The sequence below is a fragment of the Colobus angolensis genome, unplaced genomic scaffold (genome assembly GCF_000951035.1).
Source record: "Colobus angolensis palliatus isolate OR3802 unplaced genomic scaffold, Cang.pa_1.0 Scaffold24, whole genome shotgun sequence".
Lineage (NCBI taxonomy): Eukaryota > Metazoa > Chordata > Mammalia > Primates > Cercopithecidae > Colobus > Colobus angolensis.
Genome location: NW_012115599.1, coordinates 2,408,957 through 2,434,886, shown reverse-complemented (window position 1 = coordinate 2,434,886; position 25,930 = coordinate 2,408,957). Strand labels below are relative to the sequence as shown.

The 25,930-nt window shown below is 39.1% G+C and overlaps 1 protein-coding gene and 1 long non-coding RNA gene across 6 annotated transcripts in view; both read left to right on the top strand.

The window, feature by feature from the left end:
- The window catches only part of ZNF638 (zinc finger protein 638), a 174,277-nt gene that overhangs the window by 113,225 nt on the left and 35,122 nt on the right, over positions 1-25,930 (top strand). For all 5 annotated transcript variants that reach the window (XM_011945199.1, XM_011945200.1, XM_011945201.1 and 2 more), the window contains exons 9-11: positions 8,484-8,542; positions 8,774-8,826; positions 24,554-24,604. In XM_011945199.1, coding sequence (XP_011800589.1) covers positions 8,484-8,542; positions 8,774-8,826; positions 24,554-24,604 — 163 coding nt within the window. The remainder of the gene's footprint in view (positions 1-8,483; positions 8,543-8,773; positions 8,827-24,553; positions 24,605-25,930) is intronic.
- Positions 1,798-4,275, top strand: LOC105514065. The gene is made up of 2 exons (XR_001002123.1): positions 1,798-1,919; positions 2,800-4,275. It is a non-coding gene; the product is annotated as an uncharacterized LOC105514065 (long non-coding RNA).

Below are 25,930 nucleotides of genomic sequence, written 5' to 3'. Positions count from 1 at the left end.
TCCCAGGTGAGGCAATGCCTTGCCCTGCTTCAGCTCTCGCTGGTCGGGCTACAGCAGCTGACCAGCACCGATTGCCCGGCTCTCCCCAGTGAGATGACCCCAGTACCTCAGTAGAAAATGCAGAAATCACAGGTCTTCTGTGTCGCTCGCGCCGGGAGTTGGAGACTGGAGCTGTTCCTATTCGGCCATCTTGCTCCGCCCTTCCTGTCCCTTCCTTAAGTGCGGAGACTCTGTCCATGTTGTGGGGCCAGATCGGGGGGGTGTGCTGTCAGGGATTTTAGGCTGTCTCTCCTACCCTCTTCAATGCCTCATTCAGTGATACAAAGTCGAAACCAGGTAGTATGATTGCTCACCTGATAATTTGGTTCTTGTGATGATGCTTTTCTGTGTGCAGATGGTTGTAAAATTTGGTGTTCCTGCTGCGGGTGGGATGAACAGTGTAGGCTTCTATTCTACCATCCTGCTCCACCCAGTAATTTAGTTTTTCTACTTGTTGTGGAATGGCTACTTTTTAGGGGTTCTGTAACACACATTTCTCAATAATTTGATTTGGTAGTCTATGTTAGTACATTTAGATTTTCCTCATTCTTTTTAACTTCTCTATAGTGTTTCTCTTGGGTTGACTTGGGTTGGGGTCTAGGATGAATATTTGTTGAAGGTCTCATGAATTATAATGTAGTAGAAACCATGTTACAGCTAGAACAAAGCCGATGTCACCAGTGCGGTTATACAGGATTGCTTGGATGGCTGTTGTCTCTCTATGAATATACCACAGATATATTACCAATTTCTTACTGATTGATATTTAGGTTGTTTCTAGAAACAGAACTTGAGTTAGCATCTTGTGTACATTGACAGGCCATCTTCTGACATTTATGATAGTGTTTTTTTAGGTGATACCCACCCAATGGAGTGGTTGGTTTATAGATGCACAATAATGGATAATGTAAGATTGCTCACTAAATAACTGTAATAATTTACTCCTTGGTAATTTATGAGAGTGTTACCAACATCTTAATTTCTTCAGCTTTAAAAATGCATTATATAGAAAATGATATCTAGTTTTAATTTGCATCTTTTTGATTATTCATTAACTTCATCTTTTTGTGTAATTGTTAGCTATATCTATTAACTGTTTAAGTGAGTTGTCTGTATCTTTTCCTATTCTGTTATTGTTGTCATTTTAAAAATATTCATTTGAAGGTGCATGAATGTTGTGCATCCTAGACACGAATTTTGCATTTTATGTAAGAAGTATTTTCTTACAGTGTGTTGCTTGTGTTATGCATACATATATTGAGTTTGAATTTTTTTTTTTTTTGGCAGAGCCTTGCTCTGTTGCCCAGGCTGGAGTGCAGTGATGCTATCTTGCCTCACTGCAAGCTCTGCCTTCTGGGTTCACGCCATTCTTCTGCCTCAGCCTTCTGAGTACCTGGGACTTCAGGTGCTCGCTGCTAATAGAGACAGGGTTTCACCATGTTAGCCAGGATGATCTCGATCTGACCTCGTGATCTGCCCGCCTCGGCCTCCCAAAGTGCTGGGATTACAGGCATGAGCCACCTCACCTGGACAAATTTGAAATTTTTGTGTACTCAAATTTATTGGTATTCTGTGGCTTCTGTGATTTTTTTTCTTTCTTTATTTTTTTTGCCTGTGACACAACCTCAGGAGGTCCCAAGGACATGTGCCCCTCTTTTTGAGATAGGGTTTCACTCTGTCACCCAGGCTGGAGTGCAGTGTCACAATTTTGGCTCATTGCCACCTCCGCCTCCCAGGTTCAAGTAATCCTCCCATCTCAGCCTCCTGAATACCTGGGACTACAAGTGCAAGCAACCACGCATAGCTAATTTTTAATTTATTTTTTGTAGATAAGAGGTCTCACTTTGTTGCCCAAGGTGATCTCACACTTCTGGGCTCAGGTGATTCTCCTGCCTCGGCCTCCCAGAGTGTTGGGATTACAGGCGTGAGCCACTGTTCCTGGCCTGCGTTTTTCTTTTGTCTTTTTAAGAACTTGCCTGTGCTCAGGAGAATGGCGTAAACCCGGGAGGTAGAGCTTGCAGTGAGCTGAGATCTGGCCACTGCACTCCAGCCTGGGTGACAGAGCAAGACTCCGTCTCATAAAAAAAAAAAACTTGCCTGTGCTAGTGCCTAGAAGATTTTATTCCTTAATCTATTACTTGCAGCATAGTATAGGATTGTAATCAGTATTATTTCCAAAATGGGAGCCAGTTAGCCTCAACACTGTTTATGCCTAATTTATCCTTTCTTGTTGATTTGAAAAGCTGCTTTTATTTGTATGAATTCTGTATACGTAGACGTGTTTCATACTCTTCTGCTGTGGCAATACTATGTGGTTTCTGTTACAGCAATTATAACTTCATAATATTTCCCTGTCTTTCTTGTAGAGTTATTTTTCTTGGTTTATTCATTTTGGTTAATGTTTTTCCTTTTTATTTACATTTTGTTTAAACTTGAACATTTATTCCTGCACATTAGTTTTAGAATCAGTTTAAGTTCTCTAAAAAAAAACTTACTGGAATTTAATTAATACTGTGTTGAATTTGTAATAGTATTTTTACAACACTAAGTCTATCAAAAAACATGGTTCATTGGCTGGTGGCTCATGCCTGTTATCCTAGCATTTTGAGAGACTGAGGTGGGCAGATAACTTGAGCTCAGGAGTTTGAGACCAGCCTGAGGCAATATGATGAAATCCGGTCTCTACTAAAAATACAAAAATTAGCTGGGTGTAGTGGTGCGTACATGTAGTCACAGCTACTCAGGAAGAGGCTGAGACAGGAGGATTGCTTGAACCCACGAGATGGAGAGGTTGCAGTGAGCTGAGATCGCACCATGGCACCCCAGCCTGGGCAACAGAGTCAGGCTTTGTCTTAAACAAAGAACATGGTTTGTCTCTTTAGATTTCCTTTTATGCCCTTTAGCAAGTTTTATTTTATTTTTTTTCCATGAAGTTCTTGAACATTTTGTGGGGGTTAAATTTATTATTTTACTTATTATTAGAGAGGATCTTTATTTTTTAGTTCTCATATGTTTTCTAGTTAGTTACTACTAGAGTAACTTGTCATCCTAGTTTATACCTGCTACATGCCATACATTTATTCCCATTGTCCTGGTTTGGATAATTAAATCGTGTGGCCTTAGTTATTACCAATTTTACCATTTAGGATTTCATTGTTTCAAATAACAGAAAACCTCACTAGTAGGTTGTTAACAAATACGAGAGATATTTATCTCATAACAGAAATCTGCGTGTAGGTGGTCCAGTGCTGGTGTAACAGTGCCATAGTATCTTCAGGAACCCCGCCTTGTCTTCCGGCACTACTATCTTTAGAATGTGTCTTTCATCCTCAGTTGTAAGATGGTTTCTGCGCCTTCTGGCATCTTTTCTATCTTCGAGACATAAAGGAATAAAAATGAAGAGCAAAGTGAGTTTTTGTTTTCTTTTCTGGAAAGAATGAGTTCCCCAGCAGTATTTGCCTGCATTTGATTTACCAGAACTACCAGACACATGGCCATCTAGTTGCAGAGGCAGTTAAGGAGAAACAAGGATTAAATACATAATTTAAGAACTTAAACTTTATTCCGTAGAGAGGTATATGTTCTAGGTTTTTGAACCGGGGCATGACATAATAAAATGGAGATTAGAAAGATTCATTTGGAAATGGTCTGGAGAGTGAGTTAGGCAAATGATTCTGAAGGCAAAGAAAGCCTAGCAGATTGATTAAAGTGGAGAAGAGCACTGAAGTCCAGTTAGAAAACTCATTTAATCAATATACTCAGCCTTTTGTGATAATGGTAATGGTTTGGGGGTAGACTAGTAACCTTGAAAACAGAAAGGAATAGTGGCTTTTACTAGTGACTGTCCAGAAAGACCTAACTGATCATTAAATTTTGGAAATTGTTTAGAAGGCCAGTTTTCTTTCATTCTAAACAGTTAACATAGTTAAGGATAAGGAACATAGGTAAGGATACATTTAAGGAAATAGAATGTTTCAAATAGCTTAAAAAATTCTCTTGGCCAACTTTTTGATGAAGTTGGTAAAGTAACAATGTAAGTCTAAGAGCCCAGGCATATTTACTGTCATGATTTTCTTAGTAATGAATAGGGTAAAGAAAATACTAGCACTAAAGTCTAGAAAACATGCCATTTTCATGGCAAATATTAATGTTCTTCAGCTACGTATCGTTTGGATGATGCTGGAACAAGGGCTAACTCGTGACACCTCTGTTGTGATAGAGCAACATGCCTAGGGATTGAATGGAGGGAACTCCGAACAGAATTTGAGTTGTGCCTCTTCATATTGGAAGTATGTGGGCATTTGTTTTTTTTGTTGCTGTTGTTGTTTTGTTTGTTTTGTTTTGTAAATAAGTGTCTGAGGCAGGAAGGGGCAATCTTTTTGGCCTGTTACCACTTCAAGTTTTTCTACCAGTGCAAGCCAGAAATAAGCTGAAAGAACAAACTAGGAAAAAAGAGCTGTGCTATAGCTTTCTTGGTCCGGATCTTGATTTTGGCATGGCATGTCAAAATGTAGAAAAAACTTACCTTCCCAGCATTTGATATTTTATGTTAGGACTGCCTCTGACTCTAGCTATGTTTCATGTAACATCCTTTCCATGTTGCTGCTTCTAGGAATCAGTACATATTACAGAAAAGGTTTTCTATATCCCTGTGTTAATACGGATTTGTACAATTCTTGTCAGAAACTAGGTAACCTTGTCTTTAATAATAACCTTGTAACCTAGTATTTAATAATAATAATAATTTAATAATAATCTCGACATCCATTCTTAGCAGTGATTCTTAAGTCTTTTTGAGCTACTCCTTGCCCCACCATTACCAGTAATCTAATGAAAGCAAACATCCTTTTTTTTCCCAGAGAAAGGGTCATATACTCATAGTTTAAAAGTTTTCTTTAGGCCGGGCGCGGTGGCTCAAGCCTGTAATCCCAGCACTTTGGGAGGCCAAGACGGGCAGATCACGAGGTCAGGAGATCGAGACCATCCTGGCTAACACGGTGAAACCCCATCTCTACTAAAAAATACAAAAAACTAGCCGGGCGAGGTGGCGGTCGCCTGTAGTCCTAGCTACTCGGGAGGCTGGGGCAGGAGAATGGCGTAAACCCAGGAGGCGGAGCTTGCAGTGAGCTGAGATCCGGCCACTGCACTCCAGCCTGGGCGACAAAGCAAGACTCTGTCTCAACAACAACAACAACAAAAGTTTTCTTTAAAATATTAGGAGCCCAGTGCAGTGGCTCACGCCTGTAATCCCAGCACTTTGGGAGGCTGAGGCAGGATAATTGCTTGAGCCCAGGAGTTTGAGACTAGCCCAGGCAATATAGTGAGATCTTATCTCAAAATTGACCAAGTGTGGTGATATGCATCCAGCTGCTGGGTAGGGTGAGGTGGGAGGATCGCTTGAGCCCGGGAGGCGGAGGTTGGCTGGGTGAAGGAGTGAGATCCTATCTCAAGAAAAAGGGGGGCTGGGAGATGGTCAGGAGCCCTTGATGTGGAAAAAAGTAGGATCAGATTTCTAATAAAACTCGTTCAGCCATGAAATACTACTGCAGTTCAACCTTGTGCAAAAAAAAAAACCCAATTTTTAAAATTTCAATTCAGTGTTTTCAGCAAGATTCATGGGAACATTACAATTAAAATTGGAGCAAGTAGTCAACTAAGAAGATTGTATGGATATAATGCTGGGCGTTAGGGAACATTTGAGCATTACAGAAAATCTAATGAATTAACAAGGAGATAAAAGCGAAAATATGCAATCAGAATTCGGATGAGAGGTTTTCATTTTAATTCTGAAACTATTTCTTATTAAATATCTGTTACGCATCTGTTGTGTCAGGCATTGTAACATCTATAGAAGATGCAGTGGTGAGCAAGAGAGGTGTGATCCTACTCTTGGTGTGAAAGTTTAAAAGAGTGAAAAATGATTAGAGGAAAGGCATGGTAGATATATTTAGATGACGCAATCTGTACGTAAGTGGAATTCCAGAAAGAGGACATCACTTATATACTGACGATTTTAAATTTCATGGTTATGGTGGGGCACCTTATAGTGATCTAGGCAGAAAACAGTTTAACTATACAAAGAAATAGTCTAGCCTTAGATGGCAGAGCAACACCTTCTGAAGAGTTGGGTAGGAAAAAGATTGTGATTCATTGTAATTGAGTACATTCATTTCAAGTGGAATCCTAACGTGTGTGTTAGGGCAGTATTTAGTGTCAGACATGCATGGACTTAGAAGGTAGTTCACTAATACATCTTTTTCCAAAACATTAAAATGAAGAATATAAGAAATGGAGAAGTTATTATATAAAATGTTGGCAGTGAACAATGAAACCAGTTAAACATAGACTAAAATCTAAATAATCATATTTTTATAAAATAAATTTCAAGAAATATCACTTAAAATTACCAGAAACATAATTTTCATCTGAAATGTATAATCAAAAATTGGAATGTAGCCAAGGAGTAAAGGCTCAATGTTTCAACTTACACGTTGGAACTCAGTAGTTTCAAATTTCTTTTAAAATTGAAAGTTACCATTAGTAAAATAGAACTAGAACTAATTTCTTCTAAATAATTGAGTTGAAGGAATGTGTGGGATAAAATCCCATATAGTGCAAAAGGAAATGACGAGAGTGCCCAAAAAGAACAGAAAGTATAAAATTGCTTGAGAGCAGTTACGATGAAATTCAGATCAAGTTAACAAATATTTGCTGAATGTTCAAGCACGACTTTATGCACTGGAAATAGAATATTGAAGAAAACAAGGTCCCTGGTATCACAGAGTTTTAACTTCAAGGGATAGGGAGAGAAAGACCACAAATAAGTTAAAAATGCATGCATAAATTATGTTTGTTTTCAACCAGTGCTATGGTAAAAAAAAATATTAGGAAAGGGGAATAGAAGTACTCTTGTTGGGGAATGAAGAGCTGTGCAACTTTCAGTAAGGTAGTTGGGGAAGATTTCATTGAAAAGGTGATATTTGAGCAAACACTTGAAGAAGATGAGGGAACAAACCACATCCTGGATTGAGAGCATTCCAGACAGAAGGAATAGCACCTGGAAAACCTGTACCTGTGTAGCATCTTAGAGGAGTAGAAAGGATGCTTGGGGGTTGGAGTGAAGAAGTATAGGAAGAAGTGTATTGTGGTTTGGGAGTTAGAAGGTAGGTGTAACGTAGGTTGTAAACTCTTAGAGGCCGTTGTGAGTACTGGCTTTTTTTCCTTGAGTCTAATGAGAAGTTTTGAGTTGCAGAACAGCAGGTTCAGTCTGGTTTTATGTTGTGAATAGAGAATGGGTGAATCCCAAGGACTGAAGCAGAGATGGTTAGGAGGCAATTGTAGTAATCAAAGCAAAAGATAGTAGTAGATTAGACCAGGGTGATAGCAGTTGAACTTGTAGACATCTGAAATGTCACAGTGCTATAAGAAACCATGTTTTTAAAAGATACAGTAGTTCCCCCTATCTGAGGCTTGGCTTTGCAGTTTTAGTGGTCAGTTGTGGTTTAAAAATATTGAATAGAAAATTCCAGAAATAAAAATTAACATGTTTTAAATTGTGCCCCATTCTGAGTAACATGATGAAATTTCATGCAGTCCAACTCCAACCCACTGGGGCTGTGAATCATTGCTTTGTCTAGAGTTATCCATACTTTATATGCTACGTGCCCACTAGTCACTTAATAGCTGTCTTGGTTATCAGATTGACCGTCACTGTATTGCAGTGCTTTGTGTTTAAGTAACCCTCATTTTACTTAATAATGGCCCTAAAGTGCAAGTATGGGGATGCTGGCAATTTGGATATGCCAAAGAGAAGCTGTAAAATGCTTCCTTTAAGTGAAAAGGTGAAAGTTCTCAACTTAATAAGGAAAGAAAAAAATTGTATGCTGAAGCTAAGATCTACAGTATAGTAAGATATTTTGACAGACCATATTCACGTAAGTTTTATTACACTATATTGTTACAACTTTTTTTAAAATTTAAAATATGGAATGCCTAACGAATATGCATGTCATCCTTGCGCAGGGGCCATGCTAATTACTGTATCATTCCAATTTTAGTGTATGTGCTGCTGAAGTGAAGAGAGCATTTTTCTATTTTTTTTATTGTTGATCTATTACTATGTCTAATTCATAAATTAAACTTTCATGTATATATAGGAAAAAACATAGTATATATAGGGTTCAGCACTAGCACGGTTTCAAGGCATCCACCGGGGGTCTTGGATAAGGGGAAACTGAATGATGATAAAACGCAGATGAGTTGTAAAAGATGAGATGTAAAATTAGGCTGTGTAATCACAAATTGAAAAAAAAAATGTCTTTGTAAATAGAAGAAGGTAATAAGCATATATCCTTTAGAATAGGAAGATTTTATTTTTTTTGTTCTATATTTTAAAAATTGCTTTATACTAAATTTCTTTTGTTCAAAATATTTTTCCTACATAGAACAAAGAGGTGAAGAGAAAGACTTTAGAGTCAAAGAAAGTATCTGCATCTACCTTAAAGTAAGTGACTCTGATTTCATATGTGAGAATGAAATGTGCATGTGACTTAAGAAATTTTAATTTTTAAAACTGCATTTTTAATATATTTTATCACTATAACTACAATTTAAGAGGGATATCACTCCAGTTGAATTATTTTAAACGTTTTTAGGTTTAAATATTGCGTTTTTAGGATTTTGAAGAACTTGGAATTCCTAAGTTGCTGCTAATTTTTTTTCTCCTTTTAAATAGAAGAGATGCAGATGCTTCAAAAGCTGTTGAAATTGTTACTTCAACTTCTGCTGGTAAGTTGTTACTTTTAACATTCTTTCAAATGAGTGTATCTTGTCAGTTTAGTAGAAACTTAGATGATGATGCTAGGAAGACACTATTGTGCTTTAATGAAGGAGACCCAAATTACATTCTTTAATTGACCCCTGTATTAAGCAGGTGGTTAATATTTAGTGCTGTATAATTACAGAATCTCTGCTGGAGTAAATACAACAAATCTGTGAGATAATGTATATGAAATATCTATCCTAGTTCCATAGTTAATAGCTGTTTTTTACATGTTTAGGTTAGTTATGCAATATCTCCCTCCATCCCCTCCCGATAAACCCACAAGACAAAACCTAACAAAGGTATGTTAAGATTGCTTATCTGGTCCCCTTTGATTTTGAAGGTTAATTGAGAGCCAAAAGGCAAGCAAAAAAGACTATCCAGAAATGGATGTTATCATACTCATGTGCTAAAATCTATTTCTTTATACTCAGGAAAATACTTGAAGCCATCATTATGAATCTAGTTAAATAAATTTTGCATACAGTTTTATAATCCGAGTTCTCTTTTTTCTTAGTCCATTTAGGACTAGAAAGGTGGAAAGAAGTTTTGAGACTAATACTAGTGAGAATAAATAGCTCAATACTGAAAGACAGGAAAGAAAAGCTAAAATAAGGCAGACACAAATTTAGGAACTTACATTGCGTTTTGTATGTTCTGTTTGGGGAAGGTAAAAATATAGTGTGTTTTGGTTTTTCTACCTGGAATGAGATAAGAATTTAGGCACTAAGTTTTACTAGTGAGGTGAAAATTGGATTGTATGGAATATCTCATTTCCCTGTAGTTTTTAGTTGTATAGAGTACTGAAGTATTGAAGGTTAGTAGAGATACTATGAATGGCTTCTGGAAGGCAGTACATTTTGATTAAGATTTTAAATTAGGTAACATTATGTGAAGAGATAAAATGTGGAGGCAGAAGATTACTTCGTGTGGGGGACACATAACAAGGGTAACAAAGTGGAATTATTCTATTGAAGGCCTTGAAGGGTCATGCTGAGAAGTTTTCAAATTTGACCCCATTAGTAGCATTTTCAGAATATGTCATACTAAAGATTAATTTCTGAAAGATGTTTTGGGTAAAAAAGTTTGGGGTGTGTGTTACAGCTGTTTTTTCTCTTTTGAAAAAATAATTCACAGAACACGTTTTATGAAGTCCTTCAGGAAAGAAACCTATTTAGCTTTGTTCAGTCCACTGTTTCCTAAGCTTGGCAAAAGTGCACTCTATTTTTTCTGTATAAGAGCTAGTAACAATTTGGTACAGACTCTGGGAAATTGCAGTAGAGAATATGGAGCCACTCACTAATTGTTTAGGATTCTTATATAGATTGGATAAATTGGAGAGATGTAAAAATCCCACTGAGAAAACACAGTTGGGCTTCACTTTGGAATGATTAAGACCTGATGTGAAAAAGGTTAATTTAAGTGATGTGAGGAGGTAAAATTTGCATTTTATTATATGGAATTTTTCAGTAAATGAGTTTAAAAAAATTTTTAAGTAATTAAAAAATTTCCAAGTTTCAGTCCTGATAGGCTTTACTAAGAGTATGATGATATTATTGATTACAATTGGAAAACTCACAGTGGTACCTTTGAATTTAGGGTTAGGACCTTAGATTTCAACATTACCAAATTTCAGCTGTCACAGGTATCTGCTGGAGATATTCTTTAGTCAGCCAATCACGTGGCATTGAAAGTGAGATACTTGGGAATTTTTTTAAGTTTAAGGTCTAAATTTTGAAAAGCTAAGTACTTCCTTCCAATATAAATGTAGAAAGAAAAAGGAACCTATAAACGGGACTGAGAAAGTGACAGGTGAGAAAGAAGGGTACTTGATAATTTTTTGAGATCCGCTCAGATTGAAGAGTGTCAGGAAGAGTTAATTAGGGCAGTTTTAAGGATAAATTTGATTATAAGCACAGGGAGGAAGCAAGAGTGTAATTTGATCATAAGTGGAAACATTAGAGCTCTAACCCAGTACTAATTAAAAAGAAAAATAGTAATTATTGAGTACCTATTATATGCCCATGATAGGGGGCACTTTGTAGAGGCTTAGGATGTATCAGTGGACCAAATAGGCATCCCCCCAGACAGTTTACATTTTTAACTTGAGATGACAAATATTAAATATAAATATTACAAGTTTTAGAAATGAGAAGTTCTGTGACACAGAAGTTATAGAAAATAACACAAGTTTTAGAAAATGAGAAGTTCTGTGACACAGAGCAAAAGCAGAACCAGGGTAAAGGTGATGCAGGATTAGTTTGTTTTAAAGTTAGAATTTAGTATACAAAATGAGGTAAAAATGATTTATTAAGTAGACAGGCCTACTAACATAATCTGTACCAGAAGAGAGAAAACAAGGAAAAGAAGTCTTAACATTTGTGGGTATGATATTTATGCTGGGCACATGGTATATTTATGTTATTTTGTTTAATCTTTCAGACCGTTCTTTGAGTTATAGTTAATGTTTGGCTGGGTGCAGTGGCTTGTGCCTATAATCCCAGCACTTTGGGAGGTTGAGGCAGGCAGATCACCTGAGGTCAGGAGTTCAAGACCAGCCTGGCCAACATGGTGAAACCTTGTCTCTACCAAAAATACAAAGATTAGCCGCGTGTGGTGGTGGTAGTCCCAGCTACTCTGGAGGCCGAGGCATGAGAGTCTCTTGAATCTGGGAGGCAGGGGTTGCAGTGAGCCAAGATGGTGCCACTGCACTCCAGCCTGGATGACAAGAGCAAGACTGCACCTCAAATAAATATATAGTTCTGATTTTCTAGAAGAGATAGATTCAGAAAGGTTAAATGAGTCAGGGTCACATGGAGGAGTTAGAATTTGAATGCAAAACTTTATGATTCCAAAGCTTTGTGCATATAGTAAATTACCTCCCTCAAGAATGAAAACTTCATGATCTCCCTGAATCACTACTTTTCTCCAGCCTTTCTAGTTTTCCTAACAATCTTTTCCTCTTCTCATGTCATACTTTTCTTCCTGGGTGGTTTCTTTTTTTTTTTTTCTTTTATTGAGATGGAGTTTCGCTCTGTTGCCTAGTCTGGAGTGCAGTGGCATGATTTTGGCTCACTGCAACCGCTGCCTCCCAGGTTCAAGTGATTCTCCTGCCTCACCCTCCCGAATAGCTGGGATTACAGGTATGTGACACTATGCTTGGCTGATTTTTCTTTTTTTCTTTTTTCTTAAGTAGACATGGGGTTTCACCATGTTGGCCAGGCTGGTCTCAAACTCCTGACCTTAAGTGATGCACCCACCTCGGCCTCCCAAAGTGCTGGGATTACAGGTGTGAGCTACCATGCCTGGCCCTCTTCCTGGGTGATGGCTTTCCTCTCAGTCTTTAAGGACATCTCCCATACATACATAAACTCTTCTATCCCCTGGAGTATACTCTTCTCATTTTCTTATATTACAATTACTACTAATCATCCAGTAGAGTAATTCTTAATCCTGTCTTCTCTTTTCTTCTCTTTGACATAACTCAAATTTAAATAACATCCTTCCTGTTTTCAGCCGGTCAGTGGCGGATCCGTATTTTCCCTTGAATCTACTTCAGCTCTCAGATTCTTTATACGTAGCTCCATCATGCCTATAACTCCTTTTAATTCAGACCTATTGTCTCACATTTGAACTTTTGAAGATAGCTTCCTGACTGGTATTTTTTATTCTATTCTCTGCTTTATTATACACATTGTTGCCTAGAGGTCTCTTTAAAGCAGATCTGATCATTCTACTTTTAGTGACCAGTGGAATAAAGTCCAAATTCTTTGACTTTCCATAAATTATTCTTTGCCCTTTGACCCCAGATTATCTTTTGAACCTATTAACAGTCAACTGTGTACTGTTTTCTAGTCACTCAGAATAGTTTATTTTCCATGTTATTTCATTGCTTCTTTATTTATGCTGTCTATTTGCATGGAATTGATGTCTGACTTCATTTAACTTTAGTAAGCACTTAATAGGTCACAGGCAAGGTACTGAAGATAAAAAGTCAGTTAAGACTCCTTTTGGGGAGAGTTAGGGGACAGATTCTGATTTATTAGGGGACAGATTCTGATTTATCCTGTAAGGCTCATCTCTGATGAAACTTCCTTGATCGAATGATTTTTTTCTCTTTCTGTGGCTTTTCTTTTTAAATACTATGTCCCCTTTTCTTTCTGCCTTTTTAGTTCCCAGCTGAAAATGGCTTTCTTTTAAATCTAATTATAAAAGTAATGAATGTTTGTTGTCAGTAATTTAAAATATTTCAGAAAATGTTTAAAGAAAGATTCACACCATTCAGAGATCTCCTCTTGTTTGTTTGCTTAAGTCAGTTATTTCCACAATAAAAACCCTCTGCTCACCTGTGGGAACTCCCACATGTGAGTTCCACCAAATCTTTTAGAAAGCAATATCGATTTCAGCTATACTGTGGCATTCAGGGGAAGGGAAAGCTTCCTATAAAAGGGGAATGAGAAAAGGTGGGGGAACAGGCTAATACATCAAATACTGACAAAGACACTACACACCTATCTGAATGGCTAATATAAAAAATGATAGCACCAAATGCTGATGTGTATGTAGAGAAACTCATACATTGTGTGCAAGAGCAGTTGTGAAATAGTACAGCGATTCTGGAAAAGAGTATGGAAGTTTAACTTAACAAAACTAAATATGTGCTTACCATGTGACTTATCACTTATACTCTTGAGCACTCATCCCAGAGAAATGAAAACTTACACTCATACAAAATGAATGTTTTGGGTACTTTGTTTATACACGAATGTTTATGGGTACTTTGTTTATAATTGTCCCAAACTGGAAACAACCCAAATGTTCTTCAGTGGATGAATGACTATTTTAAAAAGTTTTATATTATAAAATTTCATGTATATCATATTGAAATGAAATTACAGAGAGAGAACAGATTAGTGATTGTCACAGTTGGTGGGAGGGAGGTGGCTATTGCTATAAATGAGTTTTAGAAGAGATCATTATGAAGGAACTGTTCTGTATCTTGGCTGGTGGTAGTCACACTGATACACACCTATGATAAAATTTCACAGAGCTGGCCGGGCGCGGTGGCTCAAGCCTGTAATCCCAGCACTTTGGGAGGCCGAGACGGGCGGATCACGAGGTCAGGAGATCGAGACCATCCTGGCGAACACGGTGAAACCCCGTCTCTACTAAAAAATACAAAAAACTGGGCGGCAGAGCGAGACTCCGTCTCAAAAAAAAAAAAAAAAAAATTTCACAGAGCTAAGTACACATTGCGTGTAAAATGAGTGAAATCTGGATGTTGGTAGATTGTATCAATTGTATCCATTTTCTGTCTGTGATACTGTATTACAGTTATACAAAGTGTTAACCATTGGAGGGAAACTGGGTAAAGGGTATATGGGGTCTCTCCCTCTTACTTCATACAACTCCATGTGAATTTACAATTATCACAAAGGTGAAAGTTAAGTATTTTGTTAATGCTGACAGCTTTCATAAAACTGTAGAACAATTATATTTAGGAATAATAATGTTAAATTTTCGTGTAAAATTTTAACATACAGTGTTTGTGAGCACTTTGAATAATGAACTATTCTCAAGAGAGGGTCGTATTGGTAGTATAGAGATGGTTCAAAATGAGGAAATCTGTTAATTCAATTCTACCATATTAAAAAAAGGAACGTATAAACCTTTCCATAAATACTGAAAGGGGTATTAACTTCAACATCCATTTCTAGCATTTAAAAAAGAATTCTTAGCGTGGGCAACATAGTGAGACCTAGTCTGTATCAGAAATTAAGAAATTATCTGGGGATGTCGGCATGTGCCAGTTACTTGCAAAGCTGATCTGGGAGGATTGCTTGAGCCCCGGAGGTCAAGGCTTCAGTGAGCTGTGATCATGCTACTGTACCCCAGCCTATGCAACAGAGTGAGACCCTGTCTCAAAAATAAAAAAAGTTTCTTAAATATGATATGTATGTGTGTATATATACTTTTTTTATGCACACACATATACAAGTACACATATGTTAAAAGCCAGCATATGCATAATAATATGCTTAATAATGCATTAGAGGCATTCGCATTAAACTGAGACTATGCATCAGCACCTCTTTGAGTTAAAATAAATATTTTTTAAAACTAATAACCATTAACCAGTACAGTGTAATTCAAGAGGCATGGAAATTGGAAAGTAGGATACACCATTATTTGCAAATATGATAGTATGATGGAGAACCTAAGAGAATCAATTATACAGTGCTATTTAATTATAATTACCTATCTTAATTCTCTGATATGTAATGTTTAATTGCTTTATTTATAAAGAAGAGCTCCTTATGTAATCTGATAGTAAAGTCCATTTACAGTAATAAAAATGGTAGAAGTTATAAAAAGAAAACTAAAATATTAAAAGGCATAAAATGAGTCTTAAATGAAAAAACAACATTCTTGGATAGAAAGCTTCACTGTTATAAAATGCCTTTTTTTTCTTTTTTTCTTTTCTTCTTTTTTTTCTGTTGCCCAGGCTGGAGTTCAGTTGTGGAATCTCAGTTCACTGCAGTCTCCACCTCCCAGGTTCAAGTGCTTCTTCCTCATCCTCCTGAGTAGCTGGTATTACAGGCCAGAACCACCTCGTCCAGCTAAACCTTTTTTTCTTTATACACTAAGTATAAAGAATAATAGCGATAAAACATTTTAAATTACATAAGCTGATTCTAAGTTTAAGAAATTAACATAGAAGAATAGGCAGGACAGTTTTTTAAAGAAAACAATGAAAACAGACTAACCACAATAAATATTAAAATATATTACAAAGTTCAAAGATTTAGAATCGTTTCACATAGTTACATAGACAAAAAAGTAGGACAGAAGAGAATCCAGAGATATTTCCCAAAACATACAGAACATCAGTAAATTTGTATGATACTTCATATTGGTTGGGAAAAGATCAATTATTCATTAGCTACTTTTTTTTTTACTTTTGATTAAAGTAAAAGCACTCTGCTTGGTGCAGTGGCTCCTGCCTGTAATCCCAGCACTTTGGGAGGCCAAGGTGGCTGGATCACTTGAGGCCAGGAGTTTGAGACCAGCCTGGCCAACATGGTAAAATCCTGTCTCTACTAAAAATACAAAAATTAGCTGAGTGTGGTGGTGCTCTTCTGTAGACCCAGGTACCCAGGAGGCTGAGGAGAATCGCTTGGACCTGGGAGGCGGAGGTTGTAATGAGCTGAGATCGTGCCACTCAGCCTGGGCAACAGAGTGAGACTCTATCTCAAAAAAAAAAAAAAAAAAAAAAAGAAAGTAAAAGCACTTAAATCAAACTGCAGTTGGATCAAAGATTTACTATGATACATAAGATTATAACAGTGTGGAGAATATTTTTGTAAAATTTAGGTTGAGAAGTTCTTCTCAATCAGGAAGACATTTGACTACATAAAATGTATTAGTGCATCAGTATTTTGAGTGACTTTTAAAAAAAATTGTTAACCTATGTGTTAATTTTCTTAATATATAAGGAACTCTAACAAAAAATAAGGAAAAAGCCTCAACCCAAAAGATAAATTGGAAAATAGTATGATTAGGCAGATTATAGAAAAAGAAGTAGAGATGACTTTTAAACATAAGAAGCTGGATACATCTACACTTACAATTAAAGAAAAAAAAGTTCTACCCGTTTCCATTTCACATTGGGAAGGTTGATCATTTCAGTTAACCATGTTAGGCTTTTGAAGGAGATTGGTCAGGGTGGTGGGAAAAGTTATAAGGAGAGACACAAACCTTCTTGGAAGTCCTGGGAGGTTTTGCAAAGCTTCAGGAGAGAATAAAGGCTGAAGGCAGCTGAATTCTCTTACCCTGAGGCTACGGGCAAGTAGTAGGTAACAAAGGAATTTATCTAGGTAAGTTTATTTACTTTTGCCGACCTTTGATCATCCGACCTTTGATCCTCTGACCTTTGATCATCTGACCTTTCATCATCTGCATGCAGGACTGCTCCCTACAGCGGGGGCAGCAGTTACCCACAGATTGTGTTGGCTCCAGGCCTTCATCATTAAATCTGTACTGAATAAATACAAGCAGCTCCAGCTTATTGGGGCTGCATTCTCTCTTCGGAGTCTCTAAGGCCGAGCAGTTTCCTAGCCACGCTCACGCAAAATACCTGTGTCTGCGTACTTTTTTCATCCGTCGCTCGGCCAGAGTCGGCGGATCAGACTCAGCAGCTGGTGCCCCTCGTGAGGAACGTTGCAAGGGATTACGATGGAACCACCGAAAATGAAGGCGAAGAGACTGTGCAGTCAGTAAGTCATTGGTGCCCGCTCGGGATATCCAAGTTCAGGGGAATTACCAAGCTAGAGTTTCATCATGAGACAACAGCTATCCACACAACAGAAACAGTATATAAAAGTATTGAAACAACTGCTTAAAGATAGCAGAGCCTTGGTTTCACAGGCTCAGTTAAGGGACCTAATGCAAACTGTTGTTTCCCATAATCTGTGGTTCCCAGCAGAAGGAACGCTGGACCTAGAACTCTGGGAACAAGTGGGGAAAAATCTTAAACAATATCATGCACAAGGGCAACGGATCCCAGTAACGTCTTTAACCATATGGACCTTAGTTAGGGCTGCTTTGGCCCCGCTGTACGCAGAAGAGCCCAAGAAGGGAAGGGAGGAGGAACCATCACCTACCTTAGTGCCACCGCCTCCTCCCTCGTCCCTGCCATTGCTGGGTAAAGATACTAAAGAGGAAATGGAGGTTTTCCCTGAGCTCCCTCCCCCAATAAATTGGAAAAAAGACAAGGGATACACTACAGCTATGGGACCCTGTCTTAGGCAGGTGGCATTAGAAGGGGAGCTCTTAACCTGCCCGGAAACGCAAGATCACCAAGGCAATCAGGTATGTGAACCCATTTCTTTTGACACTTGTAAAGATAAGAGAAAGCATTCACGCAAACAGAGCTGGTAGTCCATTTATGAAAGGATTAATTGAAGCCGTAGCAGACAACTTCTGTTTGGCCCCATGGGACTGGTCAGTGCTAGCTAAAACAACTTTAGAGCCCAGTTAATACCTCCTCTGGAAGGCAGAGTATGATGAGTTGTGTGAACAACAAGCCAACCAGAATCAGTTGGCCAGGCAAGACATATCAGCTGCTGTGCTTCAGGGGAGGGGTTCCTATGCCAGTGTACAACAACAATTAAGTTTTGTTCCCTAAGCCTATGCACAAGTATCTTTATGTGCTCTCAGGGTTTGGGACCGAATATCTGAAAGCGGAGTTCAACAGGGATCTTTTGTAAATGTTCAACAATGGCCTCAGGAGCAATCTGTTGAATTTATCAATTGGTTAACCCAGGCAATTAAGAGAGAAATTAGTCATGCCCAGGGTGCTGATATCTTATTGTTGCAGTTGGCTTATGAAAATGTTAACATCCACTGCCAGCAAGCAATGCAGGCAGTCAGCGGAAAGGCAGCTACGGTCAGGGAACTTACATGAGCATATCAACTGATGGAGACTGAAACACAAAAAGCCAAAATATTGGCTATGGCAATAAAGCCTCCTAAAGTGAAAAGGGAGAAAAACTCAAATTGTTTTCTATGTGGAGAGCCAGGTCATATGAAGAGGTAACTCAGGAAAAGAACCCCCTTCTATATGCCCCCGATGTAGAAAGGGGAAACATTGGGCAAATCATTGCAAGTCCAAATTTGATAAAGATGGCAACCCCGTAAGTAATCAGGAAACTTCATGAGGGGCCAGCCCTAGGCCCTGCTCCAAACTTGGGCAGTGCCAGCAGCTTTCCTTGGTCAATTGGAAAGCCCACAGTCCACTCTATCAGAACAGCCACCTCTGGGAGCACAGGATTGAACTTACTCTACCCCAACGAATTAGTGCTAAAGGAAGGAGAAGACCCTAAAAGGGTTGCAACAGGGATCTGGGGCCCATTGCCTCCAGAACAGTGGGACTGGTACTAGGATGATCAAGTCTATCCAGTAAAGGAATCAATGTGCTCACAAGGGTAATTGATAGTGAGTTTCAAGGTGAGATATTAGTTATGATGGAATGTAAAGGTCGGTCTGCATATTCTTCCTCCTAAATCTAAAATAGCTCAGTTACTACTCTTACCATACTGGGACCCCAGCGCCTAGGGAAAGGGTAAGGGAAGTTTTGGAAGCATGGGAGCCATAGGAGTATATTGGAAACAATTAATCACTGATCAGAGACCCATGATTACCTTAAAAATTGGAAATAAGAATTTTACTGGCCCACTGGATACAGGGGCGAATATTTCGATTATTAGTGATCAAAACTGGCCAGAAACTTGGCCTTGGGTCTGTCAGAAACAAAAATTGTCGGCATCGGGGAAGTGCACACAGCCAAGCAGAGCGCATGCCCCCTAACGTTGCGATTTGGAGGGAAAAAACAGTTACAAAACTCTAATCATGACCGTCACTGTTAACCTTTGGGGATGGGACCTCTTAGCCCAATGGGAGCTGCAAACCCCTTTCTAATAATGACCACTGTTGTTATTCCTCCCCTACCCCTGACGTGACTCTCTCAAGATCCAATTTGGGTAGAACAGTGGCCTTTAAAGGAGAGAAATTACAGTGAGCCCACGAATTAGTTGAGCAGTTAAAAGCCAGCCATATAGAACCATCAAAGAGCCCTTAGAATTTGCCAATTTTCATCATTCTCAAAAGGTCTGGCAAATGGAGACTTGAGTGACTTACAGGCTGTCAGTGCTAATTTGCAACCTATGGGGCCCGTTCAACAGAGGCTCCTTTCCCCTGTGGCAGTTCTTCAAGATTGGCCTATAGTCGATATTGACTTAAAAGACTGCTTTTATACATTCCTGTTGCAGGACAGGGCAGAGAAAAATTTATGTTTACCATACTAGCTATCAGTAATGAAAGGGCAGCTCACTAATTCCGTTGGAAAATACTCCTCAAGGAATGCTGAACAGTCCTACCATGTGTCAGCATCATGTAAGTCAGGCTTTGCTCCCCAGTAGAAAAAAATTTCTTAATTACAAGATTATTTATTTTGTAGATGGTATTTTACTAGCAGACCCAACAGCCAGTACTTTTAAGTTTATATGCCTCTGTTTTAAACTAAGTTTATATACCTCTGTTGTTAAGAGGTTAATCGTAGCACCTGAAAAAGTACAGATGTCCTCACCTTGGAAATATCTTGGAGACATACTAACTTCCCAGTCAGTAAGACCTCAGAAGTTTAAATTAAATACTAGTAATTTACATACCTTAAATGATTATCAAAAATTACTGGGTGATATTACCTGGCATCCTCCTACCTTGGGCATAACTACTGATAAATTACAGAACCTGTTTTCTATCCTAAAAGGCAATGTTGTCCTAGACTCACCCGGCATTTAACCCCTGCAGCAAAAAGGGAAATTGAGGAAATAGACCAAGTTATTTCTCAGAGGCATCTGGATCACATAGATCCATGATATTCAGTTCAGTTGTTTGTTTTTCCTACTACACACTCCTCTACAGGATTAATAGGACAGATGGCCACAGGGCTGCGCTTCCTAGAATGTGTTTTTTGCTCACGTATTGGGACTAAAACACTATCTCACTATATCCAGCTAGTTAGTAAAGTCATCTATATGGGCCGCAGACGATGCAATCTGTTGCTAGGTTATGACCCTGATGTCATAAGAATTTTCTTGAGTAAAAATTCAAAGCAGTCTTGCCCCATCACTAGATCTTCAGATAGCACTCTTTGATTATGCAGGCCATATGAAACATGCCCTTCCTGCTGACAAACTATTTCAGTTCTTATCTCATACTCCTGTAGTTTTGCAAACAAAAGTAGTTCACTCCCTCATACCTAGTGCTTTAACGCTTTTTACTGATGGTTCTGGTAAAAATGGAAAAGCGGCTATTTGGTGGAAACCACATAATTCCCTCACTAGATCTGGATTTACTAGTGCTCAGGGAGCTGAGGTTGGAGCCCTAATACTGGCCCTAGAAACCTATTCCTCTCAGCCCATTAACATTGTTAGTGACTCTTATTATTTGTTGCAAAACCTTGAGACGGCGCTCATTAAGTCCGCTCTCGAGCCCACCCTGAGTGCACCTTTTCTTGGACTTCAGCAATTGCTGGATCAACATACACAGTCGATTTTATCACACATATTCCAGCCCACAGCTCACTGCCTTGCCCACTGGCTTATGGCAGTGATCAAGCAGACCTGCAGGTTATGACGTCACTGCTTGACCAAGCCACCCAGTCACATCAATTTTTCCACCAAAATTAGAGAAACTTAACAATTGCAGCTTACCGCAAGACTAGCTAAACAAATTGTCCTGCAATACCTAGATAGCCAGCTCACAGGCACCGTCCCCTCCTTCAACAGGTGTTAATCTTAGAGGACTAGAACCTAATCAGTTACAGCAACAGATGTTACACACGTCCCTAAATTTGGAAAACTAAGATATGTACATATATCTGTTGATACCAATTCCTACCAAATTAGCACACACGCTCTTCCTGGAGAGTCCACCCAATATATCATTAAACACCTTTTAACTTTTGTGTTTATGGGGTGGCCCACAAAAATTAAAACTGATAATAATCTGGCCTATGCCAGCTCACTTTTTCAACAATTTTGTCACACATGGAGCATCCAACATTCCACAGGCATCCCGTATAACCCCCAAGGACAGGCCATAGTAGAACATGCTCTCTCCACTCTTAAAAATATGCTCAGAAAACAAAAGGGGAAAATGAGTAAGGACCCTGCAACACTAGTAGCACAAGCGTTATTTACGCTTAATTTCTTCAATTTAAATGATAAATTTCAATCAGCTATAGAAAAGCACTTTGCTAAATCTTCTCAAGACATAAAACCCACAGTTTTATGGAAAGATGTAAATAGTAATGTATGGTGTGTCCAAATGAATTGCTAACATGGGGAAGATGATATGCTTGTGTTCACACCCCCCTCAGGCCCTCTTTGGATTCCAGCATGATGCATCAGACCATACCATGGCATGGCTAGGACCCAACACGGTACCAGAAGTGAAAGAAATGACCCCACAGGACCTGCAGCTCCAGACAACACAGCTTCCTCAGACGACACAAGCCCCGGACATTACCTGGGGGATGCTGAAGAAGACAACTTACAAGGCTGAGCAAATCCTGCTCCAGACACAGAAACCATTCATTCCAGATAATTTTTTCCTTGCTCTGCTCTCTGGTGTAAGTTGCAACTCACATAGGATCCTTTTTATGCTCGCGCTTTCCCTGCAACCCGTACCTGCTACACTCTGTTGGATCCGCCTTTCTTATGCCCTGTTACCTGGGCAGACACCCCCTTCCAGCCTCTAATAATGTAACTGCTTGGCTAGGAGAGATTGACTTACCCCTAGTAGGGTCCCTTATTAATGGCACACATTGGACTAAGGTGCCAGGTAACACTACATATCACTCCACTGTCCTCCCACTGTGTGTAAGTTTTAAAAGTTCTAACCCTTACTGTGTACCTGCCCAAACAAAATTATGGGTACATCATGGCAAAGGAAATGCCTTAACATTCTTGGTTGCCAGTAGCCTCAAACTGGGCAGTGCAATCAGTGCCACTTTCCCCAGCATTCCTTCCTGTGCTAAAGAACAAAGCCGGGAAAGTAATGGATTCCACTTTGGCTGGGAGGTCTGTCGTGGGGGACAAGCCCTTAGTCTCCAGTTAGGCAATTTAATATCTTAGACTGGAACCCCCGACAGTTTACAGGGCGAACATACTGATGTTTGCGTCCATTGTGATATCAGTCATAGTTTCGTAGCCATGTCCATTCCTTTATGATTTGGGCCGAAGGGAGGATGGGATATCCCAGACCCCAAGTAGAGTCCATGCCACCCCAAGACACTTTATGGCATCTGTGACATCTTAGCACCACCCTTACCACCTGGCATGGGACATACCATAATTCCAGTAACAATTATACTATGACCTTTATACATAAGCACACAGATCAGTGCCTGATTTGCATTACTCATCCATATGTTTTTCTTACGGGAACCAGTATTTCCATTACACCCCAAAACTCCACGTTTGTGACCTGAGTGCAAGGACAGGCTTGCTTCACATCATGTATCACTAATTACAATATATCTCATTTAAATACTACAAGAGTTATGGTATTAAGGAGACAATCTGAGACCATTCCTACCAGTCAGTTTGATACACGATTGGCAAGGTTCCTCTGCTGTTGCCACCTTAGAACATGCCATGTCCCAGGTCAGACACAAAAGATTCATAGTTACTCTTATAGCCTTTATAGTCTCAGCTGTAGTCATCCTAGCAACTGCTAGTGTTGCTGTAGCATCTATTACTGAGTCAGTACAAACAGCTACTTTTGTTGATAACTTGACCAGAAATGTGTCTAATGGACTTCTCTTACAGCGGGGTATAAATCATAAGGTTCTTGCACGTCTGCAAGCCCTCGAGACTGCCTTGGAACATGTAGGGCAGTGACAAGATGCGCTGGCATTCTGACAGCAATTAAACCGACTGGGAGCATAAGCATATCTCTGTCACCTCTCTACCATGGAGCCAGTCAATACATAGTTGGGATGAGATGAAGCACCTCTGGGTGACCTTACATGATAATTTAACAGCAGACGTAAAGCAACTTAAAACTAAAATCTAGAATTGCTAAATGCCATAGATCTACATGCCCAACAGACAGCCATATGGAAGGATGTGCAAGAACATCTCTCCTGGATAGACTCCCACTCCTTGATTAGAAAAAGATATTACTAATTATACTCATGTTTGTCTTATGTTATTTACTAATTCTAGGATGCAAAGCCGGAATACGAGCAGTAATCGCTACGCCTGACAAACCTGTTGCTGCACACATCTGTACTCTTCAATCAACAAAATCTGATGCAAAAAAACAGAAAAGGGGGAGATGTAGGAGATCAGTCAGGGTGATGGGAAAAGTTATAAGGAGAGATGCAAACCTTCTTGGAAGTCCGGGAGGTTTTGCAAAGCTTCAGGAGAGAATACAGGCTGAAGGCAGCTAAATTCTCTTACCCTGATGCTAAGGGCAAGAAGTAGGTAACAAAGGAGTATAAAGGAATTTATCTAGACGAGTTTATTTACTTTTGCAGACCTTTAATCATCCTCTCCACGCGTGCAGGACTGCTCCCAAGGAAGGGGGGGAAGGGGCGACAAGTACCTACAGATTGTGTTGGCCCCAGGCCTTTGTCATTAAATCTGTACTGAATAAATACAAGCGGCTCCAGCTTATCAGGGCTGCATTCTGTCTTCGGTGTCTCTAAGGCCAAGCAGTCCCCTAGCCGCACTCATGCAAAATACCTGTGTCTGTGTACTTTTTTCATCCGTCGCTCAGCCTGAGTCTGCGGGTCAGACTTGGCAGGATTTTGACTTGATATATTGTGTGTGTTTGGAAATGGGGAATAATTCCTGTGCTTATGTACTATTGATGGGAATATTAATTGGTTCAGCCTTTCTGGAGGTCAATGTTAATTGTTAAAATTTAAATTTGTATGCCTTTTGACACATCAAGTCCATATCTAAGAATTTGCCCCCATAGTAATTCCATAGACATACAAAGATGAGTATAGGGATGTTTCTTGCAGGGTTCTTTCTAAATTATTGCTAGGTTGACTTAACTAAATCCAGATGATGTTATTTGTAATGTAGTACTTAAATGTTTTTCTTGTTATTTTAGCCAAAACTGGACAAGCCAAGGCATCTGTAGCCAAAGTAAACAAATCTGCAGGTATGTTTTTTAAATTAGGATTCTAGACTATTAAAACTTAAAAGTATTTTAAAATCGTATGGTAGTAGTCTTGGATTTCGCATGACATAGTCTGTATTGAATGCATGCTAATCTTTGAGATGTATAATCATCTACCAGTTTTGAGAAATGATATATACTAGATAATGCTCCTATAGTAATTATTGAAATAATTTAACTGCAGAAATTTCTCATGATGAATATCACATGTTTTCCTCTTTCTCTTTTATTGAGGTCTCTCTTCTTCCTTTCTTTTATACAGTAATTTAATAAATATGATCCCTTACGGTTTTTGTGAGCTATGGTGGGATTTTAGATAATTATTAAGTTTTTTTCTCTTTTCCCTGGCATAAACCTTTCCAGTTTTTCTCCCATTTCTGCTAAATCCTCATTAATTCAGGGTCATTTCTTTTAAGTGAATGGAGATCAATGTATTAAATTATCTTTCAAGTTGGGCATGGTGGCTCACGCCTATAATCCCATCACTTTGGGAGGCTGAAGGGGGTGGATCACCTGAAGTCAAGAGTTAGAGTCCAGCCTGGCCAACAAGGTGAAATTCTGTTTCTACTGAAAATACAAAAAAAATTAGCCAGGTGCTAGTGGTGCACACCTGTAATCTGAGCTACTAGGAAGGCTGGGGCAGGAGAATTGCTTGAACCTGGGAGGTGGAAGTTGCCGTGAGCCGAGATCTCACCACTCCAGCCTAGGGAGACTCTGTCTCTAATAAATAAGTAATCTTTCATATAATAATAAAAAGGAAAGGAAATAGCCTGGAACTGGCAAAAATCATTATTAGTGGCAGATCCAGAATTTTCATGTAGTAGTTTCTTAGAAGCAGTAATTTGAGTGGGTCATGGGTAGCTAGGAAACTTGTCTTGAAGCTAGTGGGTCATGGGTGGCTGGGAAACTTGTCTTGGAGCTGCATTTATTTTGCTAACACTTTGCTGTTACTTTGATACTGAGTGTGTGGAGTCACTGGGGATGTGGTAGACTGGGATTAAGCTGATGGCCACTCCTTTACTTGTTGGAAATTAATGCCGGCTATTTTTTCCTTAAGTCCCAGTACCCAGATGGAAGTTATAAAGTGAATTGACTTGTGATAATAACATAGGGATAGTGAAAGAAATATCTTAAGGGCTCACTGAGGTTCAGTTTACTGCAGTGTGGCAAAAGTCGTGAATGACTAAGAATTGACAAGCTAGGTGACAGACTATAGTCCCAGCTACTCGGGAGGCTGAGGCAGGAGAATGGCGTGAACCCGGGAGGCGGAGCTTGCAGTGAGCTGAGATCCGGCCACTGTACTCCAGC